At 44.9% G+C, this 27,653-nt stretch overlaps 1 protein-coding gene across 2 annotated transcripts in view; it reads left to right on the forward strand.

Annotated features, from left to right (window-relative positions):
* The first annotated feature begins 2,155 nt into the window (after positions 1-2,155).
* ANLN (anillin actin binding protein) overlaps positions 2,156-27,653 on the forward strand; it is a 47,201-nt gene continuing 21,703 nt past the window's right edge. The window contains exons 1-13 of one of the 2 annotated variants that reach the window (XM_029049248.2): positions 2,156-2,303; positions 11,233-11,389; positions 12,068-12,379; positions 14,141-14,481; positions 15,372-15,588; positions 16,209-16,393; positions 17,836-17,943; positions 19,012-19,111; positions 21,491-21,613; positions 22,183-22,427; positions 23,655-23,800; positions 24,252-24,399; positions 26,113-26,248. In XM_029049248.2, coding sequence (XP_028905081.1) covers positions 2,286-2,303; positions 11,233-11,389; positions 12,068-12,379; positions 14,141-14,481; positions 15,372-15,588; positions 16,209-16,393; positions 17,836-17,943; positions 19,012-19,111; positions 21,491-21,613; positions 22,183-22,427; positions 23,655-23,800; positions 24,252-24,399; positions 26,113-26,248 — 2,236 coding nt within the window. In that variant the 5' untranslated portion in view covers positions 2,156-2,285. The remainder of the gene's footprint in view (positions 2,304-11,232; positions 11,390-12,067; positions 12,380-14,140; positions 14,482-15,371; positions 15,589-16,208; positions 16,394-17,835; positions 17,944-19,011; positions 19,112-21,490; positions 21,614-22,182; positions 22,428-23,654; positions 23,801-24,251; positions 24,400-26,112; positions 26,249-27,653) is intronic. The other variant, XM_029049249.2, reaches the window with a different exon arrangement.

Genomic DNA, 27,653 nt, shown 5'->3' on the forward strand with positions numbered 1-27,653 from the left:
CCTCATCTGTAAAAATGGGGATTAAAAAAAATGTGAGCCCCACATGGGACAAACTGATTCCCCTGTCTCTACCCCAGCACTTAGAACAGTGCTCTGCACATAGTAAACGCTTAAATACCATAATTATTATTATTATTATTACCCCGGCTCTGCCACTTGTCTGCTGTGTGACCCTGAGCCAGTCGCTTATCTCTACGTCTCATTTTCCTCATCTGTAAAATGGGGATTAAGACTGTGAGCCCCATATGGGTCAAGCAGCGTGGCTCAGTGGAAAGAGAACGGGCTTTGGAGTCAGAGGTCATGGGTTCGAATCCCGGCTCAGCCACTTAGCAGCTGTGTGACTTTGGGCAAGTCACTTTGCTTCTCGGTGCCTCAGTTACCTCATCTGTAAAATGGGGATGAAGACTGTGAGCCCCACGTGGGACAACCTGATTCCCCCGTGTCTACCCCAGCGCTTAGAACAGTGCTCGGCACATAGTAAGCGCTTAACAAATACCAACATTATTATTATTATTATTAAGTACTGTAACCAACCTGATCAACTCATATTCATCCAATAGTATTTATGGAGCACTTACTGCTAATAATGATAATGTTGGTATTTGTTAAGCGCTTACTATGTGTCGAGCACTGTTCTAAGCGCTAGGTAGACACAAGGTCATTAGGTTGTCCTTCGTGGGGCTCACAGTTTTCATCCCCATTTTACAGTTGGAGTAACTGAGGCACAGAGAAGTTAAGTGACTTGCCCAAAGTCACACAGCTGATAAGTGGCAGAGCCAGGATATTGCAGAGCACGGTACTAAGCGCTTGGAATGGACAATTCGGCATCAGATAGAGACAGTCCCTGCCCAGTGACAGGCTCCCAGTCTAAACTCATATCCACCCCAGCGCTTAGTACAATGCCAGGCATATAGTAAGTGCTAAATAAATAGCATTTAAAAAAACCCTCTTGAGCCTTCTGATATATTCAGCTGCACATTTATTGTGGTAGACTTACCCCATCTGTAAAATGGGGATTAAGACTGTGAGCCCACGTGGGACAACCTGATCAATTTGTATTCTCCCCAGCTCTTAGAACAGTGCTTTTAATAAAAATTCCATTATTATTATTATTATTGTTATTAGACTGTAAACCCTCCCTCCGAGGCAGGGACACCAGTGCCTTCTCCCTCTAGAGCCTGCTTCGCCCTGCCACGTGTCTGCTGTGTGACCTTGGACTGGTCACTTCACTTCTATGGGCCTCAGTTACCTCATCTATGAAATGGGGAGAGAGATTAGGCCTGTGGACCATGGGCTGTGTCCCACCCATTTGTCTTGTACCCTACCCCAGTGCTCAGAACAGTGCCTAGCACGTGGGGAAATCTGAAATACCATCATTATTATTAATGATGATGAGGATGATTCATTCAATAGTACTTATTGAGCGCTTACTATGTGGAGAGCACTGTACTAAGCGCTTGGAATGGACAAATCGGCAACAGAGACAGGCCCTGCCCATTGACTCGAATGTCAATAAATACTATTGAATGAGTGAATGAATGATGAATGAGTGAATGAATGAATGGATGAATGAATGAATGAATGAATGTCCCATCGACCAGGCTGCTGGTGAAAGTACAGCGGTGCTGCCAGAGGGGGCGCTGTGAGTCGTCCGCGCGACCTGAACCCACGTGATCCGAGCGGGCCACGCCCCCTCCGCGCCCCAACCGTCGCTCAGAGCGCCCGCGGCGAGATCACGTGACTGCACGCGGGGGGGCGGGGGGTTGGGGGGGGGCGACTGCGGGAACAGGCGCATGCGCGCTGTCCGGGGCGAGGCCGTTCCGGGCGATACGCATGCGCGCGGGGCGGGGTGGAGGGGGCCGCTCGCCAGGGAGAAGCGCATGCGCGCTGGCCGGGGCGAGGCCGTCCCGGGAGCTGCGCATGCGCGCGGGCCGGGATGGGGGCTGCCCCCTTGGGGAAGACGCGCATGAGCGCGGACTGGGGCGGGGGCCGCTCTCCTGGGGAGGCGCGCATGCGCGCGGGTCGGGGTGGGGGCCGCTCTCCGGGGGGACGCGCATGCTCGCGGGCCGAGGCGGGGGCCGCCCCCTTTGAGGGTGGCGCGCATGCGCGCGGACTGGGGCAGGGCTCCCCCCCCCCGGAGAGATGCGCATGCGCGCGAGCCGGGGCGCTGAAATTCAAATTTGAACGGCTGGAGGAGTGGGAGGCCAAACAGTCGGGCTCTGTAGGTTGCGCCACCGCCTCCTCTTCTTCCTCCTCCTGCGGACAGATCCCTGTGGACCACCGCGATGGACCCCTTTACCGAGGTGAGCCGGGCGAGTAGCCGCCCTTGCACGGTCCTGGGAGCTCGGAGTCCAAAGATCTGGGTTCTAATCCTGCTCCTCCTGCAGGGTGTCCTTGGCCAGGTCACTGCTGTACCGAGTATTTCTCTCTCTTATCGTCCCCTCTGGACCGTGAGCAGGGACTGTCAGGGACTCCCCAGCGCTTAGTCCAGTGCTTTGCACGCAGGGAGGGCTCAATCAATAGGATTGGAGGAAAGGCCTTCACTTCTCTGGGCCTCAGTTTCCCCTTCTGTCCACTGGGCATTCAGATCCCCAGTTAAATCAATTTACTTAATTAAAACAGAGAAGCAGCCTGGCTCAGTGGAGTCAGAGGTCATGGGTTCGAATCCTGCCTGCCATTTAGCTGGGTGACTGGGGGCCAGTCACTTCACTTCTCTGGGCCTCAGTTTCCCCCTCTGTCCACTGGGCATTCAGATCCCCAGTTAAATCAATTTACTTAAAACAGAGAAGCAGCCTGGCTCAGTGGAGTCAGAGGTCATGGGTTCGAATCCTGCCTGCCATTTAGCTGGGTGACTGGGGGCCAGTCGCTTCACTTCTCTGGGCCTCAGTGACCTCATCTGGAAAATGGGGATGAAGACGGTGAGCCTCACGTGGGACAACCTGATGACAGGGTGTACACTACTTGTCAGCTGTGTGACTGTGGGCAAGTCACTTTACTTCTCCGGGCCTCAGTGACCTCATCTGGAAAATGGGGATGAAGACGGTGAGCCTCACGTGGGACAACCCGATGACCCTGTATCCCAGCGCTTAGAACAGTGCTCTGCACATAGTAAGCGCTTAACAAATACCGACATTATTACGGTATAACAGTTGATAGACGTGTTCCCATCAGCTAATTAGGATTTGGGTTCTAATCCTGACTCTGCCCCTTATCAGCTTATCAGGAGTGTATCCACCCCAGCGCTTAGAACAGTGCTTAGCACATAGTAAGCACTTAACAAATAGCAACATTATTATTATTAATTGGTGGGCACCCCCCCATTCATTCATTCTTTTAATATATCTGTTTATTTTGTCCTTTCCCAACAAATACAAATACCAACATTATTACTATTATTAAAATTGCGACCCCTAAGTGGGACAGGGACTGGATCCCACCTGATTATCTTCTGCCCCAGCGCTTAGTACAGTGCCTAACACATCATAAGCGCTTAATGAATGCCATTTTAATTTTTTTTTTCCTCTGCGTTGGAAGTAAGTACAGTCTCTAGACTCGTCGTGGACAGAGAATGTATCTATTGTTCTACCACATTCTCCCAAGCACTTAGTACAGTGCCCTGAATGAATCAATCAATGATCAGAGTTATTTATTGAGCACCTACTGTGTGCAGAGGACTGGACTAAGCACTTGGGAAAGGACAAAATAAACAGATATAGTAGAATGAAAGAATGGGGGGATGCCCAGGTTGGCCACCAATTAAGAATAGTAATGTTGGTATTTAAGCGCTTACTATGTGCAGAGCATTGTTATAAGCGCTGGGGTAGACACAGGGGAATCAGGTTGTCCCACGTGAGGCTCACAGTCTTCATCCCCATTTTACAGATGAGGTCACTGAGGCACAGAGAATAATGTTGGTATTTGTTAAGCGCTTACTACGTGCAGAGCACTGTTCTGAGCGCTGGGGGAGATACAGGGTCATCAGGTCGTCCCGCGTGAGGCTCACAGTTAATCCCCATTTTCCAGATGAGGTCACTGAGGTCCAGAGAAGTGAAGTGACTTGCCCACAATCACACAGCTGCCAAGTGGCAGAGCTGGGATCAATCACTGGTATCTACTGAGCGCTCACTGTGTCCAGAACGATTGCAGAGGGAGCATTCCGAGACCGTGAGCTCCTTGCGGGAAGCAATGTGTCTGTTACATTGTGGTATCGCACTCCCCCGAGCGTTTAGCACAGTGCTTTGCACACACCGTAAGCAAAGTGGGAGAATTCATTCATTCCGTAGTATTTATTGAGTGCTTCCTAGGTGCAGAGCACTGTACTAAGCGCTTGGGATGGACAGTTTGGCAACAGAATGCCTAGCGAGACATCTAACAACTTCCCCATTCCCTGATCATCGTCATTATCAGTACTTATTGGGTGCTCTCTGTATGCGAGCACTGTACTAAGCTCCTCGGAGAGCACAGTACAGAGGTGGGAGACAGGTTTCCTGCCCACAAGGAGTTTAGTTTCGAGGCAGTCCTTTTAATTGAGCGCTTACTGTACAGAGCACAGTGTACTAAGCGCTTGGGAAAGTACAGTAGACTGGGAGTTCACTGTGGGCAGAGAATGTTTGATGTTATGGTGTCCTCTCCCCAGTGCTTTGTAAAGTGCTTTGCACACCAAGTCCTCAGAAAATGATTATTAGTATTAATAATAATAGTTATAATAGGACATTTGATAGACACGTTTACTACCCATATCAAGCATAACGTCAAGGCGGTCATATTCGAGTGCTTATTGGGTGCAGAGCACTGTACTAAGCGCTTGGGAGAGTACAGCGTGGCTCAGTGGAAAGAACCCGGGCTTGGGAGTCAGAGGTCATGGGTTCGAATCCCGGCTCTGCCACTTGTCAGCTGTGTGACGGTGGGTAAGTCGCTTTACTTCTCCGTGCCTCAGTTCCCTCATCTGTAAAATGGGGATTAACCGTGAGCCTCACGTGGGACAACCTGATTACCCTGTATCCCAGCGCTTAGAACAGTGCTCTGCACATAGTAAGCGCTTAACAAATACCAACATTATTACGGCATAACAGTTGATAGACATGTTCCCATCAGCTAATTAGGATTTGGGTTCTAATTCCGACTGGGCCCCTTATCAGCTGTGTGACTTTGGGCAAGTCACTTAACTTCTCTGTGCCTCAGTTATCTCATCTGTAAAATGGGAATTAAGACTGTGAGCCTCACGTGGGACAACCTGATCACCTTGTATCTACCCCAGCGTTCAGCACATCAGAAGCGCTTAACAAATGCCATCGTTGTTATTGTTTGGACATTTCTCAGGGGAGTCCTACTGGGCTGGGGTTGATGGCATCGTATTTGACGAGAAGCAGCGTGGCTCAGTGGAGAGCACGGGCTGGGGACTCACAGGTCATGGGTTCAAATCCCAGCTCCGCCGCTTGTCAGCTGTGTGACTGTGGGCAAGTCACTTCACTTCTCGAGCCTCAGTGACCTCATCTGTAAAATGGGGATTAAGCCTGTGAGCCCCACGCGGGACAACCTGATTCCCCTGTGTCTACCCCAGCGCTTAGAACAGTGCTCTGCACCTAGTAAGCGCTTAACAAATACCCACATCTATTACTTCACTTCTCTGTGCCCCAGTTCCCTCAACTGTAAAATGGGGATGAAGACCGTGAGCCCTACGTGGGACAACCTGTTAACCTTGTATCCTCCCCACTGCTTAGAACAGTGCTTGGCACATAGTAAGCGCTTAACAGATGCCATCATTCTTATTATTTGACTGTAAGAGTGCTTCTGCAAGCCCAAATGGATGGCTTACCCACACTTTCCTCCTCGCCTTAGTGTGCTCTGCTAAAATGAGGCTCTGGCTCTTACTGTCCACGGAGAGTCAAACCCCTTGCAGTCGACATAAACAACCCTAACCTCTTTTCCTTAATTGGTAATGAGCGACCTGTTGGAATTTTGAATTGATTCCATCTCCAAATCACTGTCTTGGATTGTACCCAACGATGGAGGTCTGGACACGTTTTTCTCACGGCTGTACTGGTGGATTTGAGGCTCCCGGAAACTCATTCGTTAGAGAATTATTTGAAGGGAGACTTTGGGGCCTCAAAATTTTACTTTTGATATTCCGTCTTAGACCTCACACTCTATTTAGCGTGTTCTCTTTTTGGATGATGAAACAAGGGAAGTGGGGGTCAGAGCAACACCACTGAGTAATAATCATTTTCTGTGTGCAGAGCACGGTATTTCGCGTTGACCGTGAAGCAATATACAAAATGTAGGTGGACACACGTGAGTCATCAGTGCAATAGAAGTTGGCTTGGGAGCAGTAAAAGCAAACTAGCAATAGCAAGCGTTTCTCTTCAAACCGTGGTAGTCCAGAATGTTAGAAGATAATCAATAGCTGTCAACCCTTGGGCCACGTCCTCCCCTGGTCCCGGAACGCCCTCCCTCCTCACCTCCGCCAAACTAATTCTCTTCCCCTCTTCAAAACCCTACTTAAAGGTCACCTCCTCCAAGAGGCCTTCCCAGACTGAGCTCCCCTCTTCCCTCTGCTCCCTCTACCCCCTCCTCACCTCTCCACAGCTAAACCCTCTTCTCCCCACTTTCCCTCTGCTCCCCCCCCTCCTTTCCCATCCCCTCAGCACTGTGCTCGTCCACTAAACTGTATATATCTTCATTACCCTATTTATTTTGTTAATGAAATGTACATCACCTTGATTCTATTTATTTGCTGTTGTTTTAATGAGATGTTCTTCCCCTCGATTCTATTTATTGCAATTGTTCTTGTCTGTCCGTCTCCCCCGATTAAACCGTAAGCCCGTCAGAGGGCAGGGACTGTCTCTATCTGTTACCGATTTGTCCATTCCAAGCGCCTAGTACGGTGCTCTGCACATAGTAAGCGCTCAATAAATGCTATTGAATGAATGAATGAATAGCTGACTTCTATGTAGTGCCCTAAGCCATCTTCCTTTCCTCTGTTCAATCAGTAAATCCATTGTTCTGGTGGGAATTTCTTGATCTGTTTATCTTTTGGGGAACAGTGAATATATTAAAAGAATCCTACTGGTTCTCTAGTCCATAGTTTCATTTATATATTTATCCCCATTCGGACAACTTAATCCAAACAATGCTTGAAGGCTTTGGAAAATGAAATTCCCAGGCTTTCTTCCTAATCACGTATGTAGAACAAACGGTGCTTCTATATGTTGTTTGGAGAGAAGGGGGGAATTGTTAAAACATGATATTTTTGAGGGGGATGAATGTCTTGGTGCATAAGGGCTGTCACCTGAAGAAGCTTAGTCCAGCAGTGGTATTCACTGACCGCTTTCTGGGTGCAGAGTATTTTACTCAGCTCTTGGGAGAGTTCAGTACAACAGAATTGGCAGATACGATTCCCCCTAGGGTAGCAATGTGGCTTATGGGTTAGAGCCTGGCCTTGGGAGTCAGAAGAACCTGGGTTCTAATCCAGACTCTGCCACATGTCGGCTGTGTGACTTTGGTCAAGTCACTTTGCTTCTCTGGGCCTCAGTTACCTCATCTGTAAAATGGGGTTCGAGACTGTGAGCCTCCCGTGGGACAGGGACTGTGTCCAACCCGATTAATTTGTATCTACCTCAGTGCTTGGCACATAGGAAGTGCTTAAAGTACTTATTTTTATTATTATTATTATTAATAAAGGGGGAGACAGACATTAAAATAGATTAGGGATAGGAACTGTAGGGCAGGGGTGTGTCTGTTCATTTGAAAAATTCAAGTAAACCAATCACTTCCTCTTTTATAAGAGAGTAAAGCTTGAAAACTGAATCAATCAATGGAATTTGAGTGCCTCTCATGCCAACCTACTCACTGTGCCTCGTTCTCATCTCTCTCACGGTTGCCCCCTTACCTGCCCACTCACCTGCCCACTCACCTGCCCACTCACCTGCCCCCTCACCTGCCCCCTCACCTGCCCCCTCACCTGCCCACTCACCTGCCCACTCACCTGCCCACTCACCTGCCCACTCACCTGCCTGGATTCCTCCCCTTTTAATATCCGACAGACGATCGCTCTCCCCATCTTCAAAGCCCTATTAAAAACGGATCTCCTCCAGGAGGCCTTCCCAGACTAATCTCCATCTCCCCACCCTATTTCCCCTCCCTTCTGCACCATCTCATCAGTCAACGACATTTTGTCGAGCGCTTACTAGGTCTAGAGCTCTGTACTAAGCACTTGGGAGAGCATAATAGAGGTACTAGATGTGATCCTTAAAGTCAAGAAGTTTACCTCAGAGGGGGGTGACAAATGTTAAGAAAAATTACAGCGAGGAGCAACAGGATGTTAGGATATGTGTAAATCCTGTGGGGTTGGGTGAGTAACAAAGTGCTTAAAAGATACAGATCCAAATGCATAGACAGCGCAGAAAGGAGGGGGAATAAGAGATTAATCAGGGAAGGCTTCTTAGAGGAGGTGATTTTTTTTTTAAAGTAGGATTTTGTGTCTGTACTTCCTGAGCACCGAGAGTCTCCCCAATAGATCCGTAAGTTCCCTGAGGGTGGGGATCACATCTACTTACTCTACAATTCCTATGTCTCAATATATTATGAGCCCGGAGAACTCAAATTTATTTTAGGGTTAATCACACATTCCTTTCTTATGACCTACTGGCCACAGCAACTGAAACTCTTGTGACTCAGAGGGAGGCCTAACTGAAAAGACCAAACATGGGTGTGGCTGTGAATACAACAGAACTAGTTCTGCATTTAGAGGAGGAATGTGTTATTTGAATATCAACTCATATACACACAGCATTTTCAATTCAGAAGTTTAGAAGAAAAGCAGATGCCCATTTCTTAAAGTTTACTGAGAGCTCAGAGGTTGGCAAAAAGGGTGGCTGAACTCTTAAAAACGCACCATTATGAACCATTATGTACAAGCTTCAACTGATGTTTAATACCATACCCGACCCTACAGGCATCTATAGAATATAATTTGCATTTTTTTCTGCTGCCTTACCTCATTATAAGCCTCCTATTGGGGCCAAAAAGTCACACATCTTCATGTTGGCTCCTCATCTGGGCTAACAGTAAGCAATCGATGGTATTTATCGAACGCTTACTATGTGCAGGACACTGTACTAAGCACTTGGGAGAGTACACTATGACAGAATTAGCAGAAAGGTTCCCTGCCCATAATGAGCGTGCAGTCGATTCTGGGACAAACTGCCTACAGTTTGGGTCAGATTTTCAAGGCGTTGAAGGGATCCTTCAGCATATAATCGCAGAAGTAATATTGAGGTGCCCTCGTTTTTAGAAAAGCATGATGCGGATGTTAAGCGGCATGGCTCAGTGGAAAGAGCCCAGGCTTGGGAGACAGAGGTCATGGGCTCGACTCCCGGCTCTGCCACTTGTCAGCTGTGTGACTGTGGGCAAGTCACTTCACTTCTCTGGGCCTCAGTGACCTCATCTGTAAAATGGGGATTAACTGTGAGCCTCCCGTGGGACGACCTGATTACCCATATCTACCCCAGCGCTTAGAACAGTGCTCTGCACATAGAAAGCGCTTAACAAATACCAACATTATTATTACGTCAATGAGTTAAGTGCATCTCACTGTCCCAGGAGGAACTTCTCACTTTGACAATGTAATATGCATTTTTGTAGGCTAACAAAACGGATGTTAATGTGGTTTCTCCAACACCAGCCCAAATCCTGTGATTTGGAAGTCGTCTCAATTTTCAAGAAAGTATATGAACTTATAAATATGACTGAAGTGTTTTTTTAAGACGACAACCAACTTGAAACAAATTCCTGATAAATGTTGTGGTATTAAAGTGCTGACTGTGTGTCGAGCGCTATGCTAAGCACTGGGGTGGAGACAGGGTAGTGGGGCCAGACAGTCCTCGTTTGACACAGGGCTCACATTCTAAGCGGGAGGGAGTACAAACATTTAAACCTCGTTTTACAGATAAGGTCCAAGTCAACTTCAGTATCTTTCCTGAGGTCACAAGCAGAGGCAGAATTAACACTCAGGTCCTCTGAGAACCAAGCCTGGCCTCTTCCTTCTTGGCCACATTGCTTAACACAGTGCTTGGCCCACAGGAAGAGCTCGATAAATACGATGGAATGAATGAATCCTTCTCTAAACTTTTCTGTAGTGAAGAACTTGGTGAAATTCTTCACTAAAGTGGGAAAATCACTACCGTAGTCTGCCGACCCAGAATCTACTTCTGCAGCTTTCTTATATTACTTTCACTGTGAACGACCTGATTGCCTTATATCTACTTCAGGGCTCAGAACAGTACTGGACACAAAACCGCTGAAAAAAATAGCATAATCCAATTCCTTTATTTCATCCCTATTTCTCTTTAGAGAGTAAACGATAGTTTAGTGATGTTTATCATGGCAGTGTGTATATATAGCGCATGTAAGGGAATTCCATATTTTCCAGCGGAACTGGGATGTCCCGATTTATAACATGTAAGAATTTGGAAAAGTGTGTATATGATATAACTACACTTTTAAGCAACATATTATCTGGTCGCACCCTGGAATAGGCCTGTAAATGAAAGGTCAGACTAGGACTAAGCGCCTAGTACAGTGCTCTGCACATAGTAAGTGCTCAATAAATACTATTCAATGAATGAATTATAGTCTTTAAGGATTGTATATGGCTTTGAAAATCAAAAAAGACTTCTAGACTGTAATCTCTCTGTTGGCAGGGAACATGTCTACCAACTTGATGGTTGTGTATTCTCCCAAGCGTTTAGTACCGTGCTCTGTGTACAGTAAGTGCTCAAAAAACGTGATCGATTGAAACTTTGGCTAACAATATTAGCAGCCTGGCGGAGTGGATAGAGCCTAGGCCTGGGAGCCAGAAGGTCATGGATTCTAGTCCCGCCTCTGCCACTAGTCTGCTCTGGGACCTTGGGCAAGTCACTTCATTTCTCTGGACTCAGTTACCTCATCTGTAAAGTGGGGATGGAGACTGTGAGTCCCACGTGAGACAGGAACTGTGTACAACCCGATTTGCTTGTATCCACCCCAGCATTTAGTACAGTGCCAGGCATGTAGTAAGCACTTAAATACTATTATTCCTTCAATTTTATTGAGCACTTACTGTGTGCAGAGCACTGTACTTGGAAAGCACAGTTGAGCAATTAAGAGAGACAATCCCTGCCCACACCGGGCTTATCATTCCGTTCCACAGTACATCATCTGTGAAAAATGTAATATTTTTCATTAACCTTTCAGAAACTGCTTGAACGCACCCGTGCCAGACGAGAGAATCTACAGAGGAAAATGGCCGAAAGGCCCACAGCGGGCCTTCGGAGTATGACCCAGACGAAGAGAACCAGAGAGCCTCTTTCGGAAACAAGCAACCAGCCTCCACCCCTGCCAAGTGGTGAAGGTACGACTTTCATGATATCACCTGCCACTAACCCGAGCTTATTCAAGCACTGAGTTCGAGCGGGAATACTACAGCGGACTTCTTCCTGCAGATTTATCTTTGAACAAACGACTCCTTTTTAAACGATATTTTATGGTGTGTATTTGTGTGTCGGAGTATTGCCGAGGCAGCTTTTCTTTAACAGATGTTTAGATTGAATAAACTCAAGGGCTCTGTGAGGCTCATTAAATTACAAGTTCTCTGGAGCAGTGTCAATGTACTGACTTTAAAATATGCAACTTAACTCTGGTTAGCCTGTTTACTGGTATTCTTTGTCTCTCAGCTAAACTGAAAATACCTTGCATTTAGTCTGAGAGATTACCTGATTACCCTGTATACCCTAGCGCTTAGAACACTGCTCTGCACATAGTAAACGCTTAACAAATACCACGGTATTATCGTTACATGTAATCTAGTGGAGGATTCTCTAAATAGAATTATTTTCTTTATCCACTTAGAAGACCCTAAAGTGATGTGTCTTGAGTCCATCTCCCTAAAGTGCAAAAAGACATCATGACTTGATACAACTATCAGCGGAGTGATATTAGACTGAAGTAGAGAGAGTGAGCTATTATATGCATTTCTTCAACAGTAAGATTGTTCTAACCAGTCCCAATTTTCCCATTTTTGTCCACTTAGAGACACCTTGCACAAAACCCTCCCCGTCGAAACGCCGTTGTTCCGGCAATTCAGAAGCCCCCGTTTCTGACCTGGAAAATAAGCAGGCGATTGAATCGACCCCCGCAAACCCTCCTTCTCCAAAGCCGCCGTCTTCCGAGGCCACCCCCAAGCCACGAGAAGCCAGTGTTAACCGGGGCTCCCCCGTTGGCCTCGTTGCACTGCCACGTGAGACGGAAGTGCCGAATTCAAAAGACGACGCTCCGGTTGCCCCGACAATTAAAAGCCGCATGCAGAAACTTGCCGAACAACGCCGACACTGGGATAGTAATGGTAGGATATAAACATCCATCGTATCTGTAATTCATTTACATCTTACAGTTATCTGAGAAGCAACGTGGCCTAGCGGATGGAGCACGGGAGTCAGAGCTTGGGTTCTAGTCTCGGCTCTGCTGTGTGACCTTGGGCAAGTCACTTCACTTCTCTGAGCCTGTTACCTCATCTGTAAAATGGGGATTTTGACTGTGAGCCCCATGTGGGACATGGACTGTGTCCAACCTGATCAGTTTGTATCTATCCCAGCACTTAGATCAGTATCCACCATAAGGAGTGCTTCACAAATAGCATTTAAAAAAAAAACCCAAAAAACTAACATCTGTGTCCCCTCTACACTTCAAGTTCCCTGTCGACAGGGAACTTGCCTACTGACTTTGTTGTATTATGCTCTACACCCAGTAAGCATTCAATAAATACCACAGGTCGATTCAGTGAACCTTGAGCCTGTAGCACTAGGAATCATTTGGTATATAATTCCAGTTATTGGATTTATAGCAGAATGAAATTTCTTTTTGTACACCAGGTTGCCTTTCAAAGGGAAAGTTATTCTTTTTTTGAAATTGGTATTTAAGCACTTACTATGTGCCCGCTACCATGCTAATCAGGTTGGACACAGTCCTTGTCCCACATTGGGCTCACACTCTTAATTCCCACTTTAAGGATGAGGGAACTAAGGCCCAGAGAAGTGAAGCAGCTTACCCAAGGTCACACAGCAGACAAGTGACAGAGCCAGGATACTTGTGGAAGTTGACACTAATGTGTGAAAGGTAGCGTGCCTGCACCAATAATGCTCTGGCTGACTAATCTAGAGATCAAGAAGGACATCTTGATGGTCACCTTTCATTCATTCATTAAATTGTATTTATTGAGCACTTCCTGGGCACAGAACTCTGTACTAAGCACTTGGGAGAGTACGATTCAACAATAAACAGACACGTTCCCTGCCCACAATGAATTTACCATCTAGAGGCTCCTGCAGCCTTTTTACCTTGGTTAGGCGTGCGTTGGGAAGAAAAAAGGCATCTTAGGTACCTGGGCTTCTGGGCCTGAGCCTCTGTATTCCAGATAAGTGAGTTCAATCAATCGGTGGTTATTTACTGAGCACTGTACTAAGCGCTTAAAGGGAGCAACTACAGAGTGGATACTCTATTCATCTCCCCTCCCAGTCGCTCAGCACTCATGTACATATCTGTCGTTTATATTAATGTCCATCTCCCCCTCTAGACTCTAAGCTTGTTGTGGGCAGAGAATGTCTGTTTATTGTTGTATTCTCCCAAGCGCTCAATATGGTACTCTACTCACAGTAGGCGCTCAAATACGATTGAATAGTATTGCAGACACTTTCCCTCCCCACAAGGAACTCAGTTAGATTTTTATCAAAGATTGGGAAATGCAATTCATATTTTTTTGAAATCTTTATTGTGGCCACCCTCAATTCATGTCCTGAAAGCTCTTCTTTTTTGGACACATCAGATGGGAACCCATTTAAGTGGCTAAAAATGCTATTTCTGGAACTCGAATGCCCATCTGTTCCTGAAAGTGTGCTTTAAACAAAAAGTTAGTTTCTGCATTTGGGGACTGCTATAGTGGTTATAATTACACTTATCCTTTTGTGATGCTTGGGAAATTCAGGCATAATAATCATGAAAAATGGACCTCAATTTGAACTCTATTTTGGAATTGTGGGAATAAAATGTGCACCATTATTTTTTTTTATGTTTGCTGTTGTTGTTTTCCCCCTTTAAACTACATTTTTAGATGACCTGCCTGAAAGTTCTTACCTCCCACCGATGCAGTCAGTGAAACAGGAAGCTTCTCCGCCCAAACCACCTCTTTCGGCCCCCGCGGGAACACCGGTGGGGAGAAGGGGTCGTTTAGCCAATCTTGCCGCAACAATTAGTTCTTGGGAAAATGACCTAACGCATCCATCTGCCAAACAAAACGGTGTCCAAGAACAGCCTGGTACTATTTGTTTATCCAAACTGTCCACTACAAGTGGAGCATCTGCTAGGATCAATAGTAACAGTGTTAAAGAGGAAACTACATGCTGTTCTCCAAAAGATGCAAATGGCCCTCTGAATCAAGCCGCAGCTGCAGGGGTAAGTGGTTATATCTTTGACTTTTATTAAGTGCTTTCTTTTTTTTAAAAAAAAAAAAGCTGGGCGACAATCTCTATCAAAACTGTTCAATGTTAATTTTTCTAACAAAACTAGAAGATATTGAAATCTCTCTTGTTGGGCAATGTTAAAGTCTACTCAGTTGCTTTAAATTTCATTCTGACCATGAGAGTTAAATATAGCGAGCTCAGTAGCACCTTACTGTGAAAGAATATTTTTTGTTCATGTGGAACTTTACCATCTTGCATCTAGAGTACTAAGGTTGTAATGTTGAAGTTCTCCCCTCCCTATCCACCCCCCTCAAATTAAGTATAACCCATGTAATACATAACTATCACGCTCAGAATGAACTGCTTTGATTTTTGTTGTTGTGGCCTACAGCTTCCCCTCTTAATCCCAGTTAAACACATCTGCACTGCCAGTAAAGGTGTAACTAAGATTCAAATTGATACTAACACCTGTTTAACAAATCTACTGTAAGGACCTGAACTCCAGCCTGGCCCTGGAGTTAAGGGAGAGAGAGAGAGAACAGGAATTCAGGTTCTGTCCCTTGGCCTGGGAGCTCCTTGTGGGCAGGGAACCTGTCTACCACCTCTCTATCGTACTCTCCCAAACACATAGTACAGCGCTTTGCACACAGTAAGCGCTCAAATACCTTTGATTGTTTTGTTTTTTTCCTTTCCTTTCTTTCCCTGCCTTCCCTTTTCCCCTTACTTCATAATTACACCTCTGCATTGAAGTAAAATACATTAGTTTATTATGTTTAATTTGTATGCTTGGCTTTTACATCCCTAACTGTCTAGAGAGTTCATTTTGTTTGATTCTTTGTTGAGAGCTTGCAGACTCTTGCAGTACACATTTTTGTTTTCCAGAAAGATGCGCCTTCCTTGGCTAAATCTACTAAATTGAATATTACCAGCCCAAAAAAGGGGATAGAAACACCAACATCACTGCGAAAAAATCCTTCTAGCCCTCTGAAATCAGAAGACCTTAAACCGATTGGGAAACCGTCTTCTCAGCTGTTCAAAGTAGAGCCAAATAGAGGGACACATGTACAACTTCAACACAAAGACAAGCCTACAACACCAGGTTTAATGCTGTTTTGTGATTTATTTTTCAATTGTGTATTACTGTGCTTTCAGAACTAACAAAACATAATGCAATTTCACCATAAATAATTATTGAGCATTTACTGGGTAAAGAGCACCGTACTCTAAGCGCTCTGGAGAATAAATATGAATGAATGGAAAAGTTGGACACCATCTCTTCTATTCAGGAGTTTACAGTCTAGTGGGGGAACTTGTAGGGCTCATAATATGTAGATGGGTACATTGGAGGCTGTGATTAAGTGGCATAGAAGGGTGAGGTAGCAGTTAGAAGACAGGATGGATTTTGAAGTATCAATCGCATCGAGCGCTTACTGTTTGCAGAAAACTGTACTCAGCGCTTGGGAGAGAACAACACAGTGTAACACATTCCCTGCACACAGGGAGATGGACAATATAAAATATGGATATATATACACAAGTGCTGTGGGGGTTGAATTAAGCGAGCAAACTGAGCAAGTAATTTTTTCATGCCTGGGAAATCAGAAATAGTTTTAAAAAACAATCATGAAAGATGTTGAGAATGTGTGATCTTCAAATTATGGTCAAATTGAGTCTTTGAGACTTATCTCAGCCTGACTTTCTTCAAATATGTCTTTGCAGGAATTAAGCCTTTCCTGGAACGTTTTGGTGAGCGTTGCCAAGAACGCAGCAGACAGAGTCCAGTTCCCACTTCAGGACATAAGACTCCCATTATCATCACTCCAAATACAAAAGCCATCCAAGAAAGACTACTTAAACAAAATGCAGCGTCCTCCACTGCAAACTTAGCCCAGCAGCTCAAGAAGGTACGACTTGTTGAACTCCAAAGTTCACACAAACGTGCAGGAGTGAGTGTGTGTGTGTGTGTGTGTGTGTGTCTGTCCCCGTCCCCGACCTTCACAACATTGCTAAAATCCGCCCTTTTCTCTCCATCCACCATATTAATCCAATCATCCTATCTCATATCGGCCTCCTTGCTGACCTCCCTGCCTCCTGTCTCTCTCCACTGCAGCCCATACTTCACTCTGCTGCCTGCGTCATTTTTCTACAAAAACGTTGAGGCCATGTTGCCCCACTCCTCAAGAAACTCCAGTGGTTGCCCCATCCACCTCCGCATCGAACAGAAACTCCTCACCATCGCCTTTAAAGCAATCGATCACCTTGCCCCCTCCTACCTCACTTTGCTACTCTCCTACTACAACCCAGCTTGCACATTTCGCTCCTCTAATGCTAACCTTCTCACTTTACCTTGTCCATCCCTCCCACATCCTGCCTCTGGCCTGGAATACCCTCCTCCTTATATCCAACAGACACTCTCCCCCCTCCTTCAAAGCCTTATTGAAGGCCCATCTCCTCCAAGAGGCTTTTCCTAGCTAAGCCCTCTATTCCTCTTCTTCCACTCCCTTCATCACCCTGACTCACTCCCTTGATTCTCCTCCCCCCCTCCGCCCCCAAAACTGTAAACTCCCTGTGGGCAGGGAATGTGTCTGATATATTGTTATATCATACTCTTCCGAGTTCTTAGTTCAGTGCTCTGCACACAGTAAGCATTCAGTAAATGATTGTGTTTTGAGGGGTGGTGCTTCATCAATCATATTTGAGCCTTACTCCTATGCAGAGCACTGTACTAAGAGTACAATATAAATAAAATAAATTGTGGTATTAGTTAAGCGCTTACTTTGTGCAAAGCACTGTTCTAAGCGCTGGGGGATACAAGGTGATCAGGTTGCCCCACGTGGGCCTCACAGCTTTTTAATCCCCATTTGACAGATGAGGGAGCTGAAGCCCAGAGAAGTCAAGTGACTTGCCCAAGGTCACACAGCTGATTAGCGGCAGAGCCGGGATTAGAACCCGAGACCTCTGACTCCCAAGCCCACGCTCTTTCCACTGAGCCATGCTGCTTCTCTACAATATGACAGAGTTAGCAGACAAAGAATGTGTACTATAATCTTCAATCTGTCTCTGGGGTGAAGCTAATACCAGCATCTCAATTCCTTTAGCGTGGCTGTGATGTTTACTTGTCTAGAGGGGTCATCAGAAAGGTGACTTGATCAGAACACTGCTGAAGGGCAAGGTAGAGATACTGGTGAACTGTGTCTTATGGCTTCTAAGATCCTTGTGGGCAGTATTTGTCTATCAACTCTATTGTAGTGCATTCTCCCAAACATTTAGTACAGTGCTCTGCCCACTGAAAGCACTCAATAAATACCATTGATTTAATTTAGATATGGCCCTTCTGTAATTTCAGGAACGAGAAAAAGAGCTTGAATGCCTTCGAGGCCGGTTTGACAGAGGCAATCTGTGGAGTGTAGAGAAAGGGGACAATTCTACCAGCAAGCTGCCAGAAACCAAAATGGTAACGTGAGCTTCTAAAGTATGGCAATTTAGAAATTCTCTTGCCTTTCTCTCTCGCCTTCTCTCTACACCTATACACAGAGGTTTATATATAGCTACATAATTGATAGGATTTTACACTACCAAGATCACAAGGTGATGTTCCACCTGGTTTTGGAGGATGAAAGGGACGTAAACCTTTTTTTCATTTTCCTAGTGAAACCCCGTGGTTCAAGTCATAGTCCCTTCACATAAGAACACGGGAAACACCTTCCCTGGCTCCAGCTAATGGCCCGTTCAACCCAATGGTTTATCTCGGACAGTAGCACCAGGCTGCTTAGAAGAACTTTGTGTTGGTTTCTCTCCTTACAACCCATTTGGGGTGTTCTAGGGACAGGCATACCAACTAATAACCTATTATGAGCTCCTCGTCTTGAACTTGCTGACATCACCTTTCTGTAACCTCACAGGCTTCACTATGTAAACTAAGAGGCAGCATTTCTTATTTTGGGTCAATCACCCTCAACTTTCCAAAATCCACATTCACCTTGGATCTCAGCTTGGATCTTTTCTGTTGGAAGAATCCTAATATGGAAGCTTATCTTTTCTCTTGCCCCCCAGTCATCTTAACGAAACTGTGAGCCCATTGTTGGGTAGGGATTTTCTCTATCTGTTGCCGAATTGTACTTTCCAAGGACTTAATACAGTGCTCTGCATACAGTAAGTGCTCACTAAATAATGATAATGTTGGTATTTGTTAAGCGCTTACTATGTGCAGAGCACTGTTCTAAGTGCTGGGGTAGATATAGGGTAATAGAGGTTGTCCCACGTGAGGCTCACAGTTAATCCCCATTTTACAGATGAGGTAACTGAGGCCCAGAGAAGTGAAGTGACTTGCCCACAGTCACACAGCTGACAAGTGGCAGAGCTGGGAGTTGAACCCATGACCTCTGACTCTGAAGCCCAGTCTCTTTCCACTGAGCCACGCTGCTTCCCATGAATGAATGAGTGAGAGCTAGGCACTGTAAAGAATGTTAAAAATGGTGCTTATTTTGGAATGTGTATATTTTTATTTAATTCCCCTGTTCAGGAAACCGTCGATCAGAGTACTCCGCCAAGAAAGCAAGTGGTTGATGCCGATATAACTTCCCATTCAGTGGCAGTAGAATCTATCAGTACAGAACCTTTAGGTGAGTAATTTTTTATTTTTTTTATGTGGTCTAGTGGGTATGACTAATCTATCTCAGAATACACTTACTATGGTTGTGAAGCAGCGTGGCCTAGTGGAAATAGCACGGGCCTGGGAGTCAGAAGTACCTGGGTTCTATTCCCGGCTCTGCCACTTGTCTGCTGTGTGACCTTGGGCAAGTCACTTCACTTCTCTGGGCCTCAGTTCCCTCATCTGGAAAATGGGGATTAAGACTGTGAGCCCCATGGGGGATTGGGACTGTGTCTGACCTGATTAGCTAGTGTCTACCCCAGTGCTCAGTGCGTGACACATAGTAGATGCTTAATGAATACCATCATTATTATTAGTGCGGTGCTCTGCACATGGTAAGCACTCAAATGCCATTGATAGATTTTATTATTAATAATAATAATTTTCCCCTCCTTCCTCCGAATGGCAACAAAAACCCCAGACCACCCCCTGCCCATCCAACACCTCTCCCTGTGCTCCAATACATTTGAGAAGGTTACATTTGAGAAGGATGGGGGGCTAGAGCCAATCATTCATTCATTCATTCATTCAATAGTATTTATTGAGCGCTTACTATGTGCAGAGCACTGTACTAAGCGCTTGGAATGGACAAATCGGTAACAGATAGAGACAGTCCCTGCCCTTTGACGGGCTTACGGTCTAATCGGGGGGAGACGGACAGACAAGAACAATAGCAATAGCAATCACACTAGTCTTGGTTGAAATGCACTCTAAGGTCAACTATCAGGCCTAACCTTTGGGGGAGAAAGTGAGCGATTCTTAGGGATCGGCCACTTGAGTGACAGGTAGCAGTGGCGCGGCCAAGCTGATGTGTGTCTTCAGCCGTGACGACAGGAAGTGCGGCGTCAAGCTGCGCTGAACAACTCAAACCCCGTTTACCTCATAAACCGCGTTTTCTGGGTCTCCTGAAGCAAGAAGCAGCATGGCCCATTGGAAAGAGCAAGGGGCTGGGAGTCAGAGGTCGTGGGTTTTAATCCCAGCTCTGCCACATGTCTGCTGTGTGACCCTGGGCAAGACGCTTCACTTTTCTGGGCCTCAGTTACCTCCTCTGGAAAATGGGGATCAAGATTGTGAGCCCCATGAAGGACAAGGACCGTGTCCAACCTGATTACCTTGTAACTACCCCAACACTTGCAACAGTGCTTGACACATAGTAAGCACGTAGCAACTACCACAATTATTATGATAAAATTATATACATTTCATGTATAATAATAGAGATGTCTCCATTCTCTTTGAAGAAGGAAGAGCACGGTCAACCTGCAACATGGATGAACTACATCCAGATAAACAAAAGCGTTTTGTATATGAAGACTGAAATTTGGCTCAGGAAGACAGGATTCCAGTTAGCTTTAGAACCTGGAATATTATTGGAATACTTGTACTCTGGGTCTTTTTTTTTCTAATTAATGTCATTTAAGCACTTGTGTGCCTGGCACTGTACTAAGTGCTAATGTAGATAAGATATTTAGAATGGACACAGTTCCTGTCCCACAAAGGGCTGACAGTCTTAATCTCTGTTTTACAGGTAAAATAACTGAGACACAGTGAAGTGCCTTGCCTAAGATCACACAGCTGACAAGTGGTGGAGCTGGAATTGGAACCCAGATCCTCTGACTCGCAAGCCTGGGCTCTTTCCACCACGGACACACTGCTTCTCAGTTGTCTGGATTCTTCTCTTGCTGCCCTAATATCATTAGTAGTGAATTTTTAGTGCGTTGAAAACAGGGGTGCATGTTCTAGTAGTGTGTATAAAAAGAGAGTTGTGGCATGGAAAGGAGCAACTTGGCATGGAAAGGAGCAACTTGGTATGAGGAGAAAGCAGGGAGATGAGTGGCTAGTGGGACAGAGAGATACTGGAGAAAAGGATGGGCTAGGAAATAGAACAAGATTTGTATCCTCCCATCAAATTCACCTGAATTGTAAGAGAATCAATGATATTTATTGAGCACTTATTATGTGCAGAGCACTGTCCTAAGTGCTTGGAGTATAGTACAGTAGAATTAGCAGAAATGTTCCCTGCCCACACAAGCTTAGAGTCTAAAGGAGGACAGTCATCTAGACTGTAAGTTTGTTGTGGGTAGGAAATGTACCCGTTCTATTGCTATATTGTACTCTCCCAAGCACTTAGTACAGTGAGAAGCAATACGCTCTCAGTAAATACAAATTACTGACCAGCAATCATTTTAGCAAACTTTGAGAGTGCTCTGCATATAGAAAATGCTCAATAAATACCATTGATCAATTCGTGGGATTTAGAGCTTAGGAATTGTGAGGCGTTGGTAATTGTGAATACTTCTCTGCTGTTTTGTGTGATTTAGCAATGTTGTGTTTCGACCAAATTTTCTAGGTCCTGACACACCTGGAATGCCGAGGCCTAGTTCCTTGAAAGCCTCTTCATCTCTGCAACCGGAAAAGCCCTCAGAAGTAGCATTGGAACCCAAGGCTGAGCAACAAACCAAAACACAGACTGGTTGGCTTGCATTTTTTTCTTACCTCTTTTCCTATTTTATGTGTTATAATTACCAAGATGCTATTTATAGTGGAAGCAGATTTGGAGCCTGCTGTGCCCGCCTTCAGTCTCCTATAAAGAGAAAAGTGGGCATAAATGTAGCCATAAAAACGGTGATCTGGGAGACGCTAACTGTCCTGGACTTTCATTTCACCGCACCGCAAAGCTTGCTTGCTTTAGTCTCCTTTTCCTCTTGCTCTAAACTGGATAAAGAAATTACATCCTGGATTAAGCTATTAAAGTTCTTACTGTATTTGAGGGGAAACTCACTTAGCTTCAGCCACGCTAAGATTTTGATAATCATTATTTTGTTATTTTTTGTTAATCATTTTGTTTTTGTTTATCATTTTTGTTCATTTTTGGTTTTTGTATTACATTAATAAGAGAAAAAACTTTTTTTAAAAAAGTGAGTCAAGATTTTGACAGAAGATTTTGTTACTGCTTCCATGTTATCAAAGGTTAATATCAAAATTTATACCATTCGGACTCCACCCTACCTGTCTAACTGCACATTGGGAATACATTTCCAGAAACGGTACGTGAAACTGAAATGAATGTGGATGAAGATGATGAGATCAATAGTTCAGAGGTGATAAACGACATCTTTAGCGAGGTTCTAGAAGAGGGAGAAGAAGCCGCGGAAACGTCTCACGGTGACCCAAGGGTGGATCGAGTCGGAGCCGAGAGTGGTGATGAGAGGGAAGACGTTCTGAATATTTCGTCGATGTCTTTACTTGCTCCGTTAGCGCAGACAGTTGGCGTTGCGAGTCCAGAGGTGAGAACGGATGCAAAATGGATCGTACCACATAAAAGTAAATCAAAAGTGCGTGAAGAAAGAATATCGGGAGTACTGAAGTTTTATCACCAACCACCAATTGAATTTATTGAGCAACTACTACAGACAGGTCATTGAACCAAGTACTTAGGAGAGGACAGTACAAATATCTGAGTTGGCAGAAATGTTCCCTGCTCGTTGTGGGCAGGGAATGAGTCCGTTCGTGGTCTAACTCTCCCAAGTGCTTAAAGTGTCTTTGCACTCAAGCGTTCAATAGATACAATTGAATGAACAAGCTTACAGTCAAGAAGGTTTATAGGGTTGGAATCTATTTTAGGGGACCTACATGTCATTTAAAACTAAAGCAACAAACCCACCAAAGTGACCACTTGAATGGAGGCAATGACCCTCACCAGCTGAGCGCTGTGGGAGTGACTTGTCGTGCAAAGGTTAAATCAACTTTTTGGGCAGGAAGGCTAGCCGAAGCTAGCCAACCTCTATCACGTTGAAGCCAGAAAGGAGGGGATTCCTCTCCTCGTCCCCTGTTAGTAGTGTGTACCACTCCTCAGTCTGGGCATGGAATCTGCCACTTGTCTGCTGTGTGACCTTGGGGAAGTCGCTTCCCTTCTCTGGGCCCCGATGATTGATTCCAAACTCTCGATCTGATTGAATCTCTGCACTGTGAGTTGGAACAGCGACGGATGGTGGTTGTTTTTGTTTGGGGTTTTTTTAGTTTGTTTGCGGAGCAGCATTGCCTAAGGGAAAGAGCACAGGCCCGGGGTCAGAACCTGGATTCTAATTCCTCTTCTGCCACCTTCCTGCTGTGTGGCCTTGGGCAAATCACTCATCTTCTCTATGCCTCAATTTCCTCATTTGTAAAAGGGGGATTGGGTCCCTATTTTCCCCTTTTAGATAGTGAGCCCTATGTGGGACAGAAACTGTGGTTGATTATCTTGTATCTTCCCCAGGACTCGAAACAATGCTTGATGCAAAATAAGTAGTTAACAAATATTATTGTTGTGATTATCAAAAATCAAGTTTATTTTAAATCCCCAAATTGAGGAATAAAATCTACTGTAGAATGCTTCCTGAAAGAAATCTTATTTTAAAATAAAAACTTCCTTAAAACTCAGCTGATATTTTTTTTTCCTAAAAGCTTAAGTATTTAAGTGAGAATTATGAGGGAAAATTAACCCTATGATATGAAATCTCTGTGTTTTCCCTCAGGTCTTCGTTGCGTCTCCCGTATTAGAAGTGAAGGATGTTGGTGTGAGTGAAGAAAGCCCAACCCCAGGAAAATTACCGAGGACTCGTGTGCCTAGAGCTGAGTCTGGAGATTGCATTAGGTCAGACGATCGGGACCTATTGTACAGGTGAAAAATATGACTTTTTCATTCAATTCTATTAGAGCTCTTAGTCTGTGGAGCTCTGTACTGAGCGCTTGTTAGGGTACAGTGCATCAATAAGCAGACACATTCCCTGCCCACAACGAGCTTACAGACTAGAGGGGGAGAGACAGACATCAACACAAAGAAATAAATGACAGATGTGGACATAAGAGCTGTGGAGCAGGGAGAGGAACAAAGGAAGCAAATCAAGGTGACGCATTTTGAAGCAAGCGGTTTGTCATAAGGTGGCTGGATTTATAAATTACACAAACGTATGATTATAACTTAAGATTTGATGTCATTCTATTTGCTCTTTTCTGTTTCCTATAACTTTTTCGGGGGAGCTGAAATGTATAGAGTTATTGCACTCACTGAGAACTAAATGTTGAAACACTTCTAATGCTTTGAAATCTCTCTTTTTTTAAAAAAAAAAAAGTATTGATGCATATAGATCTCAAAGATTCAAAGAAACAGAGAGGCCTTCAATTAAGCAGGTGATTGTTCGCAAGGAGGACATTACTTCAAAACTGGAAGAAAAAAGAAATGTCTTTCCAGGTCCAGTTAATATTAAACAAAAAATGCAGGTATGAGTTGTTTTTTTTTCTTTTTCCTGAAGTAGGGTATATTATTCTAAACAAATAGGAATGCTGTGACTTCAGTGAGATAGGAGCTAACTTGCCATTTCGTTTTTCAGTGCAATAATAATTGTATTAAGCACTGTACTAACCGTTGGGGTAGATATACTATCGTCAGGTCCCATGTGGGGCTCACAGTCCAAGTAGGAAGGAGAACAGGCATATAATCCCCATTTTTGCAGATAAGGGAACTGAGGTGAAGTGACTTGCCCAAGGTCACACAGGTATGTGGCAGAGCAAAATTAGAACCTCTTTCCACTAGGCCATGCTGCTTCTCTTTCTACACCTGTATCTCTCTTTGCCTGGAATCCCTTTAAGCGCTTAGGACAGTGCCTGGCACATAGTAAGTGCTTAAATTCCATAATTATTATTAATGGAAGCTGGGGTGGCATTAATCAATTAATCAATTAAAATAATTATCAATTATTTGTGGAGCGCTTCCCGTGTGCTAAGTGCTTGGGAGAGTACCATGTAACCGAGTAGGTACACACATTAAGGGGAAGAACTAGTTGCCTTAAAAAGGGGAAAGGGATAGAAAATTACCTTTCCAATCCCTGTTGCTCTAGGGAACCCTTACAATCTGTATAGTAGCACAAGTCTATCCACATTTAATCCACATTTAAGCTTGGAAGGAATCCCAGGATTTATTGCTACCGTATTTGTCTGTCTCCCCCGATTAGACTGTAAGCCCGTCAATGGGCAGGGATTGTCTCTATCTGTTGCCAGATTGTGCATTCCAAGCACTTAGTACAGTGCTCTGCACATAGTAAGCGCTCAATAAATACTACTGAATTAATGAATCTGGAAAGTTGCTGCTGTTTTAGATGCTTGACAGATGCTGCAGAAACTGTGTTGAGGATGTTAGATGACTGCAACTTTCAGATTTAGACTATAAACTAGGGTGCTGGACCTGACTTGCTGTATTCAATCGTATTTATTGAGCACTTACTGTGTGCAGAGCACTGTACTAAGCAGTTGGGAGAGGACAACAGAACTAAAGACGCATTCCCTGCCCCCAGTGAGCTTATAGTATAGAGGGGGAGACGGACGCTATTAGAAACAGTAAGAATATAATAAGCACAGTGTTCTGCACACAGTAAGCGTTGGATAAATATGGATGTTGTGAGCACTTGGGAAAGTTTAATCTGTCAGTAACACTTGAGTGCCTGCTATGTTCGGAGCTCTGTACTAAACATTACCATCCAAGGATGTCCAACAAATACTGTTACCGTTTTAGCATTCAGTTAATTTGATCAGTCAGTGGTATTTGAGCACTAACTGTGTGCTCAGCGGTGCACTAAGTATTTATTGAGCACATACTGTGGGCAGAGCACTGTTCTAAGCACTTGGCAGAGTTCAATAGACACCTTCCCTGGCCACAAGAAGCTTATGGTCTAGAGGCGGGGGAGATGGATTTAATATAAATGAATAAATTATAGATATGTACATAAGCGCTGTGGGAGCCAGAAAGGGGGTGAAAAGGAAAAGTACACAACACTTCGCGAATTTGCAGAGTGCGCAGTACCGCAGTATCCGTAGACCCATTCTCCGCCCAAAAGGACCTTAAAGATTACTCTCCCCAACCAGATGGAACAAGTTTAATGTATAAAATGTCTCCTTGTATTCTTTTTATTTTTTTTAATAACCTTTGGGTCACAAAAGGAGCTCAAAAATGAGATCAACTTGCAGCAGACAGTAATTTATCAGGCCAGCCAGGCTCTGAATTGCTGTACTGATGGAGAACACGGAAAAGGATCCTTAGAAGAAGCTGAAGCCGAGAGACTTCTTCTGATTGCCAGTATGTAAAACATTTTTATAAAATGTTGTTTAATTTTCAGTACATTGAAATGCTGCCAGTTTCTAATAGTCTTCCTTTTGTTCTTTGTATTCTGTTCAGCTTTCACCTGGAATTTCCCAGTGCTATTCAGTAGAAGGATTTTGTAATATACAGAAAGGACTAATGTCTGGTAGATGATGCCTAAACTTATAATTAACCGGTGGATGTAATTATAGTCTATTTGCACAGATGGGTGCAGATTATTTTTTTAAAGTTTATAGAAGACAAATATACAAATGCTGTCTATATACCACAAACAAAACAGCAGCAGCAGAGTGTAGTGGATAGAGCACGGGCCTGGGAGTCAGAAGGTCATGGGTTCTAATCCCAGCTCTTCTTCTTATCTGCCATGTGACCTTGGGCAAATCATTCCAGTGCCTCAGTTTCCTCATCTGTAAAATGGAGATTCAGTACCCATTCTCCCTCCTACCTAGACTGTGAGCTCCATATGGGACAGGGACTGTGTCTGATTATCACGTCTCTTCTCTAGCGCTTAGAAGAGTGCTTGGCACATAATAATCACTTAAACGGGAGGGAGAACAGGTCGAGTTGAGTTGAATGTTGAGTCCTCATTTTACAGAGGAGGAAACTGAGGCCCGCAAGGCAAACGACTAGCCCGAGGTCACACGGCATACAAGTGACGGAGTCAGGATTAGAACCCAGGTCTCCTGACTTCCTGACCCATGCTACTTTCCCAGGAGAGCCTCATGTACTTGGTATCAACTTGCATGATCCTGATCTGAAGGTGGCTCCTCGGATCCTGGATGTCTCTGAGAAGTTTTAATTCCCAGGCCAGAGTGCGGATCCCAAAAGAGGATGTTGTTCTCTGGCCAATCTTCAGCTCCGAGTCTTCACTTTGAGCAGCAATGTCTCTGCTGTAGACTGACGACAGGCCTGGGGCTGAAGTTGCCATTTTATCTGGATCCCTCAGCTTGACTCTGGCCGCTTCATGCAGTTCTTCCACTTTTCCGTCACTTGTATTTATTGAGTGTTTACTATAATAATTATCGTGGTACGTGTTAAACACTATGTGGCGGGCACTGTTCTAAGCCCTGGGGTGAATACAAGCAAATCGGGTTGGACACAGTCCTTGTCCCACGTAGGGCTCACAGTCTCAACCCCCATCTTACAGATGAGGTCACCGAGACCCAGAGAAGTGAAATGACTTGCCCAAGGTCACACAGCAGACCAGTGGCAGAGCCAGGATTAGACCGCCCACCCCGCACGCTCCGCTCCTCCGCCGCCCACCTCCTTACCGTCCCTCGGTCTCGCCTAGCCCGCCGTCGACCCCTGGGTCACGTCCTCCCGCGGTCCCGGAACGCCCTCCCTCCTCACCTCCGCCAAACCGATTCTCTTTCCCTCTTCA

The sequence above is a fragment of the Ornithorhynchus anatinus genome, chromosome 21 (genome assembly GCF_004115215.2).
Source record: "Ornithorhynchus anatinus isolate Pmale09 chromosome 21, mOrnAna1.pri.v4, whole genome shotgun sequence".
Lineage (NCBI taxonomy): Eukaryota > Metazoa > Chordata > Mammalia > Monotremata > Ornithorhynchidae > Ornithorhynchus > Ornithorhynchus anatinus.